General features: G+C 37.7%; 1 protein-coding gene across 1 annotated transcript; it reads right to left on the reverse strand.

The window, feature by feature from the left end:
- Positions 1-10,518: 10,518 nt before the first annotated feature.
- Positions 10,519-13,163, reverse strand: LOC141628338 (uncharacterized). The gene is made up of 4 exons (XM_074441496.1): positions 11,868-13,163; positions 11,282-11,636; positions 10,981-11,227; positions 10,519-10,603 (listed from the first exon to the last, which is right to left on the reverse strand). The coding sequence occupies exons 1-4, from the start codon at positions 13,161-13,163 to the stop codon at positions 10,519-10,521; spliced, it is 1,983 nt and encodes a 660-aa protein (XP_074297597.1).
- Between the last annotated feature and the right edge of the window lie 1,712 nt (positions 13,164-14,875).

Below are 14,875 nucleotides of genomic sequence, written 5' to 3' on the forward strand. Positions count from 1 at the left end.
TTTATTCTTGTGGACTTCCGCTCTAAAACCGTTTTAAATGCTGACTTAGTTGGCTCAGCTAGGACTGTTTTTAGGCGCGAGAATGTAGTCTTAAGGGGACGATTGGTACTCTATTTTGGGCAGGGACGAGAGCTGTCATCGTGGGTTTTCACTTTGCATTTGAGGACTGGAGTTGGGGTCGAACTTAGGCATCTTTTGGGTTCTGTTTTGGACTGATTTTTGGGTCAGGTTATGAAGTAGGGTGAAGGGTGGCTATGGGTAGTCGGGTGGTGGTCGTGTCGGACTCCCAGTGGCCTAGCTGTGGCCTGGCCGTGGCCTAGCTAAGTCACGAGTTTGAGGCCATGTGTAGTTGGTGGTTAGGCCGAGTTTGAGGTTGTCATAATAACTTTTGAGCCGTGTCCATAAATTATTTTAGGTGGCTCATCTGTGGTTGAAGATGAAGAGTAATTTTGGGTTTTAGAAGCTTTCTCAAGTTTATTGCTTGTCTCTTTGCTAGCTTAAGGTAACTATTCCGAGTTACTCGACGAATTAATGTCACATTAGTAGTTGATGTTGTGCTTGTTGTTTGTTAAGTGTTTAGGTGATTGATAATGTGTTACTTTCGTTTTTCACATGATAGAAATTAGAAATAGCATGAGAATGATATTGTGATAAATTTTCTGATTTGGGCCAAAGTAGGCCAAGACTCTGAGCTGGGCCAGATTGACCGAACGAGTTTGGTCAAGCTAGGTTTAAACCAGTCAGCCTCGATTTGACCGATGACCCGTCGCGGGACTCGGGTCGAGGGTTTGTCTTTGAGGTGAGATTGGTTGTTATTGGAAATTTTATGTTATGTCTTGATATTTGTAATTATCATTTCACATGTTGGTTGTTGGATGAATTGGTTTGCCTTATACTTGATCTTGTTGCCTCTTTGCCATTTTAGCTTGTTCTCATGAATTATGAAATTAACGGTTAGATGGAATTTGGATTATTATTGATAATGGAGATAGTGTGGGATTGTCACCGAATTGGGTATCCTACTTGTCTTGTGTGGTGTGGGCTAAAGTATTCAAGTCTGGGACTAGTCGGGACTAGGTCCTAGGTGAGTATTTCGGCCTTCATCATAGATAGGTCATTATAGTCTTTGACGAGTGTATGTTCACTGCTCAATAGCCTTTGTGTTCCTGACTTGGTGGGTTTATATCCAAGTTGGGGCATGACCTCGTTACTTATTTTGAGAGTAAGTGGTCAGCTTAAGTACTAGCCAACCCTTTGGTGGACTCCTTAGGGTACTCACTTTGTTTTAAAAAAATTGTGGGTCTTGGGTGCGGTGGTGTGTATCCACATGTCTAGGTCTCAAAAGCAGATTTTAGGCTAGGGTTGTGTTGTGTCTTGGCCATGTTTTGATAGAACCTCCGAGCCAAGATACCGGTTCGATTACCTTCCTACCTCGTGGTATAGACTCGAGTTCTGAGTGACTATTGGCGGGACTAAGAACTTATGCCTGTCTTTGATATATTGCCCTTTCTTGTTTGATGATTCTATGAATCATAGAAGGTGAGATGCAAGCCGGCTATGGTTGATAGAGTTTGGATTCCTGGATGTTATGTGATTCACATGATAGTGTAGTATGAGTCGGTCTAGTATTCACATGCTAGGACTATGTGGCGTTATATTGTTGTTGACATGATAAGCACGATTGTCTAGCATCTATATGCTAAGGCATTGTGTGATTCGTATTCATATTCTTATGTTTACATGTTATATTAATTATGACATTTCGTGGCTGGGAGAACTCGGAGTTACTCCCCACTGACTGTGGCTTTCGTATTTGTATAAAATGCGAATGACAGGTAGGTGATGCATATATGGGGTACATGGACGAGCTAGCGAGCAAAGTAACCTTGGAACCTAGATTGACTTTATTTTATTGTGACCCTTAAACACTTTTTATGTCATATACTTTTTAGGGACATATGTCTCCCTTTCTCATATTTGGTTTGTATAACTTTGTTTCGCGACTTTAGCGATGTTTCATTCATGAGATTTATTTTGGACCTTGCATGTTTGACACCTTCCCATTTGGATATTTTTATAACAGGTTCAGGTTTTAAAAATTACAGGTTTTTACTATAATGAACCTATTACAAACATATCCATGCAGTTTTATTCTAGAATTACGTGTTTACATTTCTGCAATAAATGAGGGTGTCACAAAAACAGGGAAAGCAGGGGAGTCGTTGGTTGTTGATTGAAACCGTGTAATTGATGGGTGTTGGGACCTCTGTGCTCAGCCTAGACCTTGACCTGGCTTGGTGTTTTGTGTGGGGTAGTGTCGCGGGTGGTGGTGATTCATGGTTGCGCGTGGTGGCCGTCTATGGCAGATTGCTTACACGGGTTAGTTGAGTTGTTATAGGTCATTGCGTGTTGTTTATTGGAGTGGTGTCGTGGATTGTTGGCTGGGATTGGTGGTCGTTGCAGGCTGTGGTAGAGTGGTTGATAGTAGAGGCTTCGGTGAAGGCTAGTGTTGAAGATGGTGGTTGTCGGTTGGGTTTTACGCATGTTGAAGGGTATAGGGAGTATAAGGATGGTGGTAGTTTGTTATGTTCTAAGTATGGCACGTGACACTTATTATTTTATTATTGGTTCATGTCTCGTATTGATACGGGTTTTTAAGACGGGTGTATTTGCGTTGTTTTTTATACGAGTCTTGATTTGGGTAATCGGGTCTTGACTTTAATAAATAATAAATGGGTTTTCGTATTATAATTAAAACGGGATTAATTATACAAGATTATAATTAACGTAATTAATTAATTAATCCATTTATAATTAATGGAATTATTTGAATAAAGTATATAATTAGTAATTATAATTATTATTTGCATTAGGTGACGCTTTTATTGAGGAACTTTATTTGCTGATTGGATTGCATACTTGGAGTGCATAATTGAAGTATTTATTTGCCAGATAGAGATAAATCCTACTCAACTTTTACTCGATAATATTTGATGGATGATTTATATTAAAGTGAATTGATCATATGAGAATTGTGTTGGTTGATATCATTGAAATTGTTGGAATGGAGAATTATATTGTATATGTTGGTTGGATTAGTTAGGATAAAGTTACTGTTATTGCATTGGTTATTCAGTTTAATACTGGCAGACAACCCTTCGTGGTGATGTAGATTATTATTGCGGTTATATTGGCAGACGTCATGGTAAGAGCCTTCGGGTGACGTATTTCGATTTATTCGCGAGGCGATATTTTATCGTATTTACTCGAGCGTGCTCAGTTGGTGGTCTGCAGGCCATCTGGTGGATATTACTCAACTATATGTTGAGCCAGACATTACCTTTTGGTAATGTAGCGTGTGTTTACTCACCTTCGGGTTGAGGCTGCCCCGGCCAGGGATTGGCGGGATGATTAGTGTTGTTGGAAATCTAGATCTCTTTACTTAACATATTCTTATATGTTTCAAATTTATTTAGTCATAAAATAAATTCTATATCTTATGCATGCAAACTAAAATAAAAGGAGATAAGAAAATCAATTTCTCACCAAATAAATTTCGGTCAAATGGGCACCAACAAGATCTCCTTCTTGTTAGTTCTTGAGCTTTCTAATATTGGATGAACATATATGACCTCAAAATAGAAGACCTCCAATTAGTAGCACCCAAGACTATCCCTTAAACCCACAAACTAATATGTACTAGATATTTATATTGTGGTTTACCTTAAAATTGATTACTAATACTCATATATTACATTGATAATTTTAGTAATCTTTGGAACAAATTTGAATCAAAAATTCATCCTTTTTGATGAAGATTAAAGAGAGAATAATTCATGAACTTTTGCATGTGTTTTGAATGGTAGAGTTTGATAGAAAATAAAAGAACAAAAGCACTCATCAAGTAGTGAGGCCACCAGTTTTGGTGAGGCAAAGGGACCAATATATGGTCCTTCACTTTTTATTTTGTTCTTTTCTATACCTTAGGCTTGTAAGGCTAGTTGTAGGTTAGTGATCATTAGCTTATTTTATCTCATAAAATAATTCATCCACTAACTCCCTTTACACTCTTTATTTCGGTCCATCTATATAAAATGGACTACCGTTTTATTTTTGTCAATTTGTCATTTGTTACACAATATGTCACATGTAGTATGATACATGTTACTAATTAATTAAATGCATATTTATCACATAAATATCATTTTATAAATTAATTAAATTACATTCAACAAATTGACTAGTGATACTTGATCACATAAATAAAATGGGTCATAAAATTATAATTCACAATATCTTGTAATTATAATCAACCATTCATTCTTATCTTTATTGTTTCTCAAACAATAAACAATTTTAGTAATAAAGCCATTTATTTACTAAAATAAATCTTATTCAATCCCATTACAATAAGATATCAATATTCTCTCTCACAAATTGAATTGTTCAATTTTAAGGAATTAATTAATCTGTATCGGTATACAATTAATTAACCTTTTCAATTAAGGGAATCGGCCTTTAGGTGTGACCTCAAGGGATCAACTGATCACCACCGTCGCACGACAGTAATGCCAAACTCTAGCCAGCCAATCATTACCGATATGTGTGGACCAGTTGACTATGTATATTATGTATCATCCCTTCCGTATTCTTGTAATGATATTTAAATCATGTGATCGCACTATTGTTCAGGACACATTTCCCAACAATCTCCCACTTGTCCTCGACAAGTGTGCGTCACCAATTCTCTTGTCCTATTACTATCTCCCACTCAATGCAAGGTCTCTTTCGGGTCGTACTTGCAAGTGATCATATCGAGAGTGGTTTCCTCGATCTGGAGAATAACTGATTGACCGGATTTATCTATCATAGATACCTTCCGAGCGTGGCCACGCATTTCCAGTTCATTACTCCTCGAGTGGCCCTGAGATATTGTTTTAACCCTGACAATGGGGTGGACAATTCCTATTGCACTTATTCCCTTCGACTAGCCACAGCCATCATAACCCAAAATATGCCCATTTGACCCCATTTACGAAGGTCGTAGTAACACAAATCAAAGTTAATCTTAAACTGTGCCATCTTAGGCGAACAGTCTTTAGTAAAAAGAATCGACTCATTAGAATACTATAGCAGCTCTCGCCACGACCAGACTATATAAATTTGCCAGAACTCTATAAGCGGTCACTGCCCGACAAAGTGTTCCTAACAGTCTGCCTATGTGATCGACTAGTCATCTCACATGACTCTATGGCACTTGAACTTGCCATCAATCGCTTCACACTCTAGTCACTTCGAGACGTCACCTCATACAAGCGACTATGGACAAATACTATGTTAATCCGGGTTCACTTTAACGGGGTTCAATGTTGTCTCTACAACCCGTTTGGATGTAACAAAGTATAACAAAAGAGTTTTAAAGTAAAACTGTGACACTCTCAAAAAAACGCGGAAAAAAAATTTAAACACGTAATTTCTAAATAAAAACTGCATGGATATGTTTGTAATAGGTTCATTATAGTCAAAACCTGTAATTTTTAAAACCTGAACCTGTTATAAAGATATCCAATTGGAAGGTGTCAAAATATGCAAGGTTTAAACAAACTTATTTACAAAACCACCGCTAAAAATAGCGGAATACAAAATGATACAAACCAAATGTACAGAGGGAGACATGTGTCCCTAAAAAGTGTGACATACGTGTCACACAAAATGGGAACCAATCTAGGTTCCAAGGTTTCTTTGCTCGCTAGCTCGTCCGTGTACCCCATATAAGCATCACCTACCTGTCAATCGCATTTTATACAAACACGAAAGCCACAGTCAGTGGGGAGTAACTCCGAGTCCTCCCAGCCACGAAATGTCAAGTTAATATAACATGAAAGCATATAAATATGAGCAAATATAATACATAGCCCATATAAAGGCTAAACAATCAAGCTTTTCATGAAAAACTTTCAATATAAACAACATATAGTCCTAGCATGTGAATACTAGACCAACTCAAGCTACACTATCATGTGAGTCAAATAACACCCGGGAATCCAAACTCTATCAACCATAGCCGGCTTGCATCTCACCTTCTATGATTCATAGAATCATCAAACAAGAAAGGGCAACATATCTAGAGACAGGCATAAGTTCCTAGTACAGTCAATAGTCACTTTGTAACTCGAGTCTATACCACGAGGTAGGGAAGCTAGTATTTTGGCTCAGAGGTTACATTTAAAACATGGCCAAGATACGACTCAACCCTAATCCTAGACTCAACAGCAGACCTAGAGAAATGCGGATAAAACCACCGTACCCAAGACTCATGATAAAACCACATGAGTACCCTAAGGAGTCCACCAAAGGGTTGGCTAGTACTTAAGCCGACCATCTACTCACAAAATAGGCGAAAGGTCATGCCCCACTTGGATATAAACCCACCAAGCCAGGAACACAAAGGCTATTAAGCCGTGAACATACACTCGTCAAAGACTATAATGACCTATCTATGACAATAACTGAAAATACTCATTTAAGACCTCGTCCCAAGTGAATACTTTAGCCAACTTAACAATAAAAAGGGCAAAAAGTCCAAACTTGTAAATATAAATGATCACAAGCTAGCATATGGAAGGCTATACAAGAATATAATCCAATGACATTCCAACAATACAATCTAATATGGCCAAGGTACCAAGTTTCCAAAATATGAATTATAAATGTCAAGGCATTAATATATAGCATCCAATTACAACCAAAGTCATCCACTGTTATCTAAACTTACCGCAAAGACAAATCCCCGACCCAAGTCCCGCGACGGGTCATTGGTCAAATCAGGGCTGACCGGTTTAAACCTAATTTGACCAAACTCATTCGGTCATATTGGCCCACTCGAGTCTTGGTTCATTTTGACTCAAATCACATAATTCAACATAATACAAATCATGTGAAAATTATCAACATAAGGGAAAATTATTCTAACTTATAAACTAACCCATTTACAACAATTTCTCCTACTAATAAAAATTACTAATACGCCAAAATGTAAGCATTGTTCAAATGTACAAATGATAACTACAAAACATCAAACAAAAGCTCAAACATACAATCCGAACAACGGCCAAACCCGGCCACACACACGGCTACACACACACGGTCACACCCACACCACATACACAAACCATACACGGCACACACACGGCCTGTGGGGCCTGCTCACGGCCTGATTTGGGGCTGTTTTGGGCTGTTTTGGGCAGCCCTAAAGTCTCCTTCCTTCTCTATCCAAAACCCGTCTCAACAATGTTACAAAACCATTCCAACGACACACAACCATTAACAATTCAATTCAACACTACCAACCTATGAATTATACCTCCTAATAATCATACTTTAACAAATATATTCCTATAAAAAAAATTTAACATATTAACAACCACATAAACATCCAACACACAAAAAAATGTGACATATATCGCCGAGTAACTCGGAATAGTTACCTTAAGCTAGAAAAAGGCAAAATAACCCTTGAGAAAACCCTAAAAACAGTAGCTACCCATCATCCTCTACTATATAGGAGTCCCCTATATCATCCTCATAATCTTCACCTATTAAAAACAACAAAAACACAATAATAATTATTAAAACCGAAATTATGCCCAAAATCATCTTAAATGGACATAATGAAAACTGAAATTAAAACATACTAGGATGTAGATCTTGAAGAGAGGATTCCGAAAATATAAATTTTGCGAAAATCGGACTAGAAACGAAGAAGTTATGATGAAATTACGATTGTAAGTTTATTTGATTTTTTTTTTTTGATCTTCGGAAAAACACAGAACAAAGATCAAGACGTGATGAAGAATCATAATAAGACAGCAGCTAGCTTGCTAGCTATTAATTATACGTACGTTTCTTCATCGTTAAGTAATTTCGCTAGTTCCTAAAATCGTCTCGAGTTAAATTAAACCGGTTTTAGTACAATTTTCAAGAATAAAACAAAATCAATAATAAATAAATTTTAACGAATGAAAATAAAATAAACTCAGCTAGTTAACAGAAATAATAAGAAATTGGCCCGAAACAAAATTATTAGCGATTTTATATCGAAATAACCTTTTATTAAAGAAAAGGTTCAAATATAGTTTAAATTACTTTTAAACATTTCCAAACTATCAAAAATAATTATATTACTTCAAAATAAAATAAAATTATATTTTATCGAATTATTATTATTTCAAATAAATTAATATTAAATTAAAGTTGATTTAAAATATTACTTTTAAAATATAATAACGGTCCAAATTTACGGGGTGTTACAATCATCCCTCCTTTTAAAAAGTTTTGTCCCCGAAACTTAAAAGAAAGAATCATTGTATATATATAAGTCCATCTTTTTAAAACAATTAAACAAAATTTTCAAGATATGAACGTATGAAAATATAAGTGTCCTTTCAATGGAACGGAGTTACTCTTGGCGATCACTCAAGAACATCAATATTCCAATTCAAAGACATAAAAATACATTTTTACACCAACAAATGATAAAACTAATTATCAGACGTCTCCAATAACAAGCTTTAACACTAATTGACGTTAAAACCAGTGAAAAACATTAAAATATTTTCAAAACCTTTAGTTCAAATTTTTATAATAAGGGTAATAACTCCATTAGCTATAGCTAAACCCTAATTACGGTTTCTAAACACTAAGCAAAGACTATTAACGCGGAGAATATGTAAGAAAAAGGAATAACCTCACGAGAAAAGTTCGGGATATTTAGCTAACATAGAAGCTTCAGGTTCCCAAGTTTCTTCTTCGACATTTCCACAACGCCAAAGAACACGAACTAGGGGCACAATTTTGCTCCTGAGTTGCTTGTTTACTCTTTCAAGGATCCGGATTGGCCTTTCTTCCAAAGTCAAGCTAGACTCTAAATCTGGAATTTCCTCTTGAATGACATGGCTCGGATCACTAATGTACTTCCTCAACTGAGATACATGGAAGACATTATGAACCTTGCTCAAATTCGGAGGCAACTCCAAACGGTAAGCAACGGGACCAATCTTTTCAATCACACGGGAAGGTCCAATGTATTTGGGACTTAGCTTCCCTTTTACACCAAACCGCTTCACCCCTTTCATAGGTGATACTTTAAGGAACACTCGATCATCAACCTCAAAGGAAAGTGGTCGACGAAGGATATCGGATAAGATTTACGATCTTGAGCGGCTTTCATGCGCTCTCTAATGATCTGAACCTGATTGACGGTCTCAGTCACCAAATCGGGTCCTAACACATGAGCATTTTGGACTTGATCCCAACAAACGGGAGTACGAAATTTCCTACCATACAAAGCTTCATAAGGTGACATTTTAATAGAGGCTTGATAGCTATTGTTGTAGGAGAATTTAACAAGAGGTAAACATTTCTCCCAAGAAGTATGGAAATCTAAGGCACAAGCTCGGAGAAGATCCTCTAATGTCTGGATAGTTCTTTCATCATGTCCGTCTGAGCGGCATGAAAAGCGGTACTCATTAGTAGCTTACTACCCATGGCTTCTTGTAAAGCGATCCAGAAACGAGAACAGAATCTAGGGTCTCGGTGCAAACTATATCTTTAGGAACTCCATGGTAGCGTACTATCTCTTTCACGTAGGCACCAGCTAAAACATTTAAATTCCATGTCTCCTTGATAGGTATAAATATAGCACATTTGGTAAGTCGATCTACAACCACCCATACAGCATCCTTTCCACCAGCAGTCCTAGGTAAAGCCATCACAAAGTCCATGGCAATGGACTCCCATTTCCAAAGAGGAACATCCAAAGGTTGTAGCAAACCTCGGGCTTCGATTCTCAATTTTCACTTTCTCGCGGTAAGACATTTGCTAACATAATCTAGGACATCAATCTTCATTCTAGGCCACCAAAACTGTAATCTCAAGTCTTTATACATCTTGTCACCACCAGGATGAATAGAATAAGGAGAAAGATGAGCCTCATCAAGGATCCTCTTTCTTAACTCAGCTACATTCGGAACATACATCCTACCATGGTAACGAAGGTATCCATCATTATCCACCACACAATCCTTAGCTTGCCCAAGTTGGATTTTTGCTTGAATGGACTTGAAAGTAGCATCTTCAGGTAGGCAAGTACGGATCTCACGGTAAAAATCAGGTTATGCACTCAAAGCACTAAGATGATCAAAACCCTTCTCAACAAGGCTTATCCCTAACTTTTGAAATTCTACGATAAATTCATGAGGTAATTCATGGATAGTGTTCAAAGAGTGACAAGTCTTCCTACTCAAAGCATCGGCCACCACATTTGCTTTTCCTTCATGATAAATCAACTCAGCATCATAATCATTCACTAACTCTAGCCATCTTCTTTGCCTCATATTCAACTTTTTCTGGGTAAAGATACACTTCAAACTTTTATGGTCGGTATAAATTCGGCAATGAACTCCAATAAGGTAATGTCTCCATGTCTTCAAGGCATGCACCACCGCAGCTAACTCAAGATCATGAGTCGGATAATTCACCTCGTGAACTCTCAGCTGTCGAGAGGCATAAGCAATAACCTTTCGATTTTGCATTAAGACACAACCTAAACCATATTTTGAAACATCACAATAAACATCATAGTCCACACCATCCTCAGGTAAGGTCAACACCGGAGCAGTAGTCAACCTAGTCTTCAATTCCAAGAAAGCATTTTCACATTCATCGGTCCACACAAACTTAGACTCTTTCTTCAACAATTGAGTCATCGGTCTAGCTATCTTAGAAAAATCTTTCACAAATCGACGGTAATAACCCGCCAAACCAAGGAAACTTCGAATCTCAGACACATTTTTCGGACTCTTCCAATCAACAACGGCTTCAATTTTGGCAGGATCTACCATAATACCATCTTTGGATATGACATGTCCAAGAAAAGCTACTTGATGTAACCAAAATTTACATTTAGAGAACTTAGCAAACCACTTTTGACGACGTAGAATGTCTAAGATGATACGAAGGTCTTTGGCATGATCTTTATCATTCTTTGAGAAAATTAAAATATCATCAATGAATACCACAACACATTTATCGAGGTACTCACAAAAGGTACGATTCATTTGATCAATGAAGATAGCAGGAGCATTAGTCAATCCGAAAGGCATTACTTTAAATTCAAAATGTCCATATCTCGTGCTAAAGGCAGTTTTAGGAATATCGGATTCACCAACTGGAATTTGATGATAACCCGATCTAAGATCAATCTTGGAAAAAGTAGAAGCACCACGTAATTGGTCAAAGAGATCATCAATTCGTGGAAGAGGATATTTGTTCTTGACTGTCACACGATTAAGTTCACGATAATCGATACAGAGTCGCATAGATCCATCCTTTTTCTTTACAAAGATAACGGGAGAACCCCAAGGAGAAGCACTAGGCCTAATAAAGCCTTTCTCAATCAAGTCATCAAGTTGGATTCTCAACTCTTTCAATTCGGAAGGAGCCATACGATAAGGAGCTTTAGCAATTGGTCCAGTTCCAGGAACTAGATCAATGGAAAATTCAACATCTCTTTCAGGAGGAATTCCAGGTAATTCATCTGGAAAAACATCTGGATATTCACAAACAACAGGAACATCCTTCAAAGGAGGAAGAGAAGAATCAGAAGTAGTCACTACGCATAGAAATGCTTGATGACCCTTCTTCAAAGGATTCACCATTTTCATGGCTGAGATTAATTTCACACTAGCTTGCTTTCTAACTCCTTGATAAGATACGCGAGTACCCAAAGGACTTTTAAGAATAATTTTTTGATCTCGGCATTCGAATCGAGCATGATAAGTAAATAACCAATCCATGCCCAGAATAACATCAAATTCTTCAAGTGGGAATCGAAAGAGATTAGCCGGAAAAATAGATCCGGATATTGATATAGGAACATTGGAATAGATATTAGAACAAGAAAAGATGTCACCGGAAGGTAAAGATATATCAGTGCTTTCACCAAGTGAAGATTCAAGAGGTAATTTGTCGGAGTGTTTCATCGATATAAATGACAAAGAAGCACCGGTATCGAATAAAACTAAACAAGGAACTTCAAATATTAAGAACGTACCAGTGACTATATCTGGGTGTGCCTCAGCCTCAGCACGGCTCATCAAGAAAATACGACCTCTCGGTCTCTCAGGAATAGCAGGTGTAGTAGCAACAACAGTCTTCTTCGCAGGACATACATTAGCCTTATGTCCAGGCTTGTTGCAGAAGAAACATATAATAGGCCTATCCCTATCAAAGCAACCGACTCCAGGATGTGCTGGCTTCATACATTGGTAGCATACACGATCCTTAAGACCTTTGTTGTTGCTAGGAGATAGATTACGAGCACCTTGATTTGCTTGACCACTCGGAACAAACCTTCTCTTGTTAGGATAAGATGGGGTAGAAGGAGAAACATAAGGCCTAGAAGGAACAACGTAAGGCCTAGAAGTAGGATAGAATGGCCTCTTGCCAAGAGAAGTACTAGTAGTACTAGTAGTACGAGCCTCTTCATCGATAGCCCGTAAAGTACTCTCAGCCCATAAGGCATCATCATAGATCGAGACAAAGGATGTAGAATCTCTACGACTCATACTCTTAAGCTTTGGAGTAAGCTTTTCAAGATAAAAGAAAGCTTTTTCGTCTTCATTTTTGACAAGTCTTGTGGCATAGTGAGAAAGTTCATTGAATTTATCGGTAAAGGCTTGAACAGAAAGATTTCCCTGCTTCAATTCCATGAACTCTTTAAGTCTTTGTTGTTTCAGCTCTTTTGGATAGAATCTAGGCTCAAGAATAGAAGTAGGACCAGTCATAGACCACCATCTATCCGCTTCTTTCACAAGAAAATGAGAATCCAATTTCACCTTGTCTCCTTCACGAACTTCATACAAGGCAAAACTCTTCTCCAATTCACGGAACCATCCAGTGAGTGCCACTGGATCTACTTCACCACCATACGTCTTAGTATTGTTTCGAGTTAATTGATTTGCCGCCCAAGTATAAGTGCCAGGGGCACCTTCTGGAGGCGGGGAAGGAAGAGGAGCAGGAACAGGCTGATTTTGTTGATTCTGAAGAATCTGAGTGAGAGCTTGTAGGATTGCATTATCTACAGCTTTTCTTGGAGGAGCCATCTTGAAAAAGAAGGCATTGGCTTATTTAATAAAGGCTTACTTAACAAATAGCAATCACAAAGAGACTACAACATAAGATCCTAAATCTACCCATCCTACCCGTCTCTCAAGTTTATTATTTTAAGGTCAAGTTATTTATAGTAGGGTGCACAAACGTGCGTCGGGAGCAAATAAGCTCTGATACCAACTGTGACACCCTCAAAAAAACGCGGAAAAAAAATTTAAACACGTAATTTCTAAATAAAAACTGCATGGATATGTTTGTAATAGGTTCATTATAGTAAAAACCTGTAATTTTTAAAATCTGAACCTGTTATAAAGATATCCAATTGGAAGGTGTCAAAACATGCAAGGTTTAAACAAACTTATTTACATAACCACCGCTAAAAATAGCGGAATACAAAATGATACAAACCAAATGTACAGAGGGAGACATGTGTCCCTAAAAAGTGTGACATACGTGTCACACAAAATGGGAACCAATCTAGGTTCCAAGGTTTCTTTGCTCGCTAGCTCGTCCGTGTACCCCATATAAGCATCACCTACCTGTCAATCGCATTTTATACAAACACGAAAGCCACAGTCAGTGGGGAGTAACTCCGAGTCCTCCCAGCCACGAAATGTCAAGTTAATATAACATGAAACCATATAAATATGAGCAAATATAATACATAGCCCATATAAAGGCTAAACAATCAAGCTTTTCATGAAAAACTTTCAATATAAACAACATATAGTCCTAGCATGTGAATACTAGACCAACTCAAGCTACACTATCATGTGAGTCAAATAACACCCGGGAATCCAAACTCTATCAACCATAGCCGGCTTGCATCTCACCTTCTATGATTCATAGAATCATCAAACAAGAAAGGGAAATATATCTAGAGACAGGCATAAGTTCCTAGTACAGTCAATAGTCACTTTGTAACTCGAGTCTATACCACGAGGTAGGGAAGCTAGTATTTTGGCTCAGAGGTTACATTTAAAACATGGCCAAGATACGACTCAACCCTAATCCTAGACTGCGCAGACCTAGAGAAATACGGATAAAACCACCGCACCCAAGACTCATGATAAAACCACATGAGTACCCTAAGGAGTCCACCAAAGGGTTGGCTAGTACTTAAGCTGACCAACTACTCACAAAATAGGCAGAAAGGTCATGCCCCAGCTTGGATATAAACCCACCAAGCCAGGAACACAAAGGCTATTAAGCCGTGAACATACACTCGTCAAAGACTATATTGACCTATCTATGACAATAACTGAAAATACTCATTTAAGACCTCGTCCCAAGTGAATACTTTAGCCAACTTAACAATAAAAAGGGCAAAAAGTCCAAACTTGTAAATATAAATGATCACAAGCTAGCATATGGAAGGCTATACAAGAATATAATCCAATGACATTCCAACAATACAATCTAATTTGGCCAAGGTACCAAGTTTCCAAAATATGAATTATAAATGTCAAGGCATTAATATATAACATCCAATTACAACCAAAGTCATCCACTGTTATCTAAACTTACCGCAAAGACAAATCCCCGACCCAAGTCCCGACGACGGTCATTGGTCAAATCGGGTGACCGGTTTAAACCTAATTTGACCAAACTCATTCGGTCATATTGGCCCAGCTCAGAGTCTTGGTTCATTTTGACTCAAATCACATAATTCAACATAATACAAATCATGTGAAAATTATCAACA

The sequence above is a fragment of the Silene latifolia genome, chromosome Y, assembly GCF_048544455.1.
Source record: "Silene latifolia isolate original U9 population chromosome Y, ASM4854445v1, whole genome shotgun sequence".
Classification (NCBI taxonomy): domain Eukaryota; kingdom Viridiplantae; phylum Streptophyta; class Magnoliopsida; order Caryophyllales; family Caryophyllaceae; genus Silene; species Silene latifolia.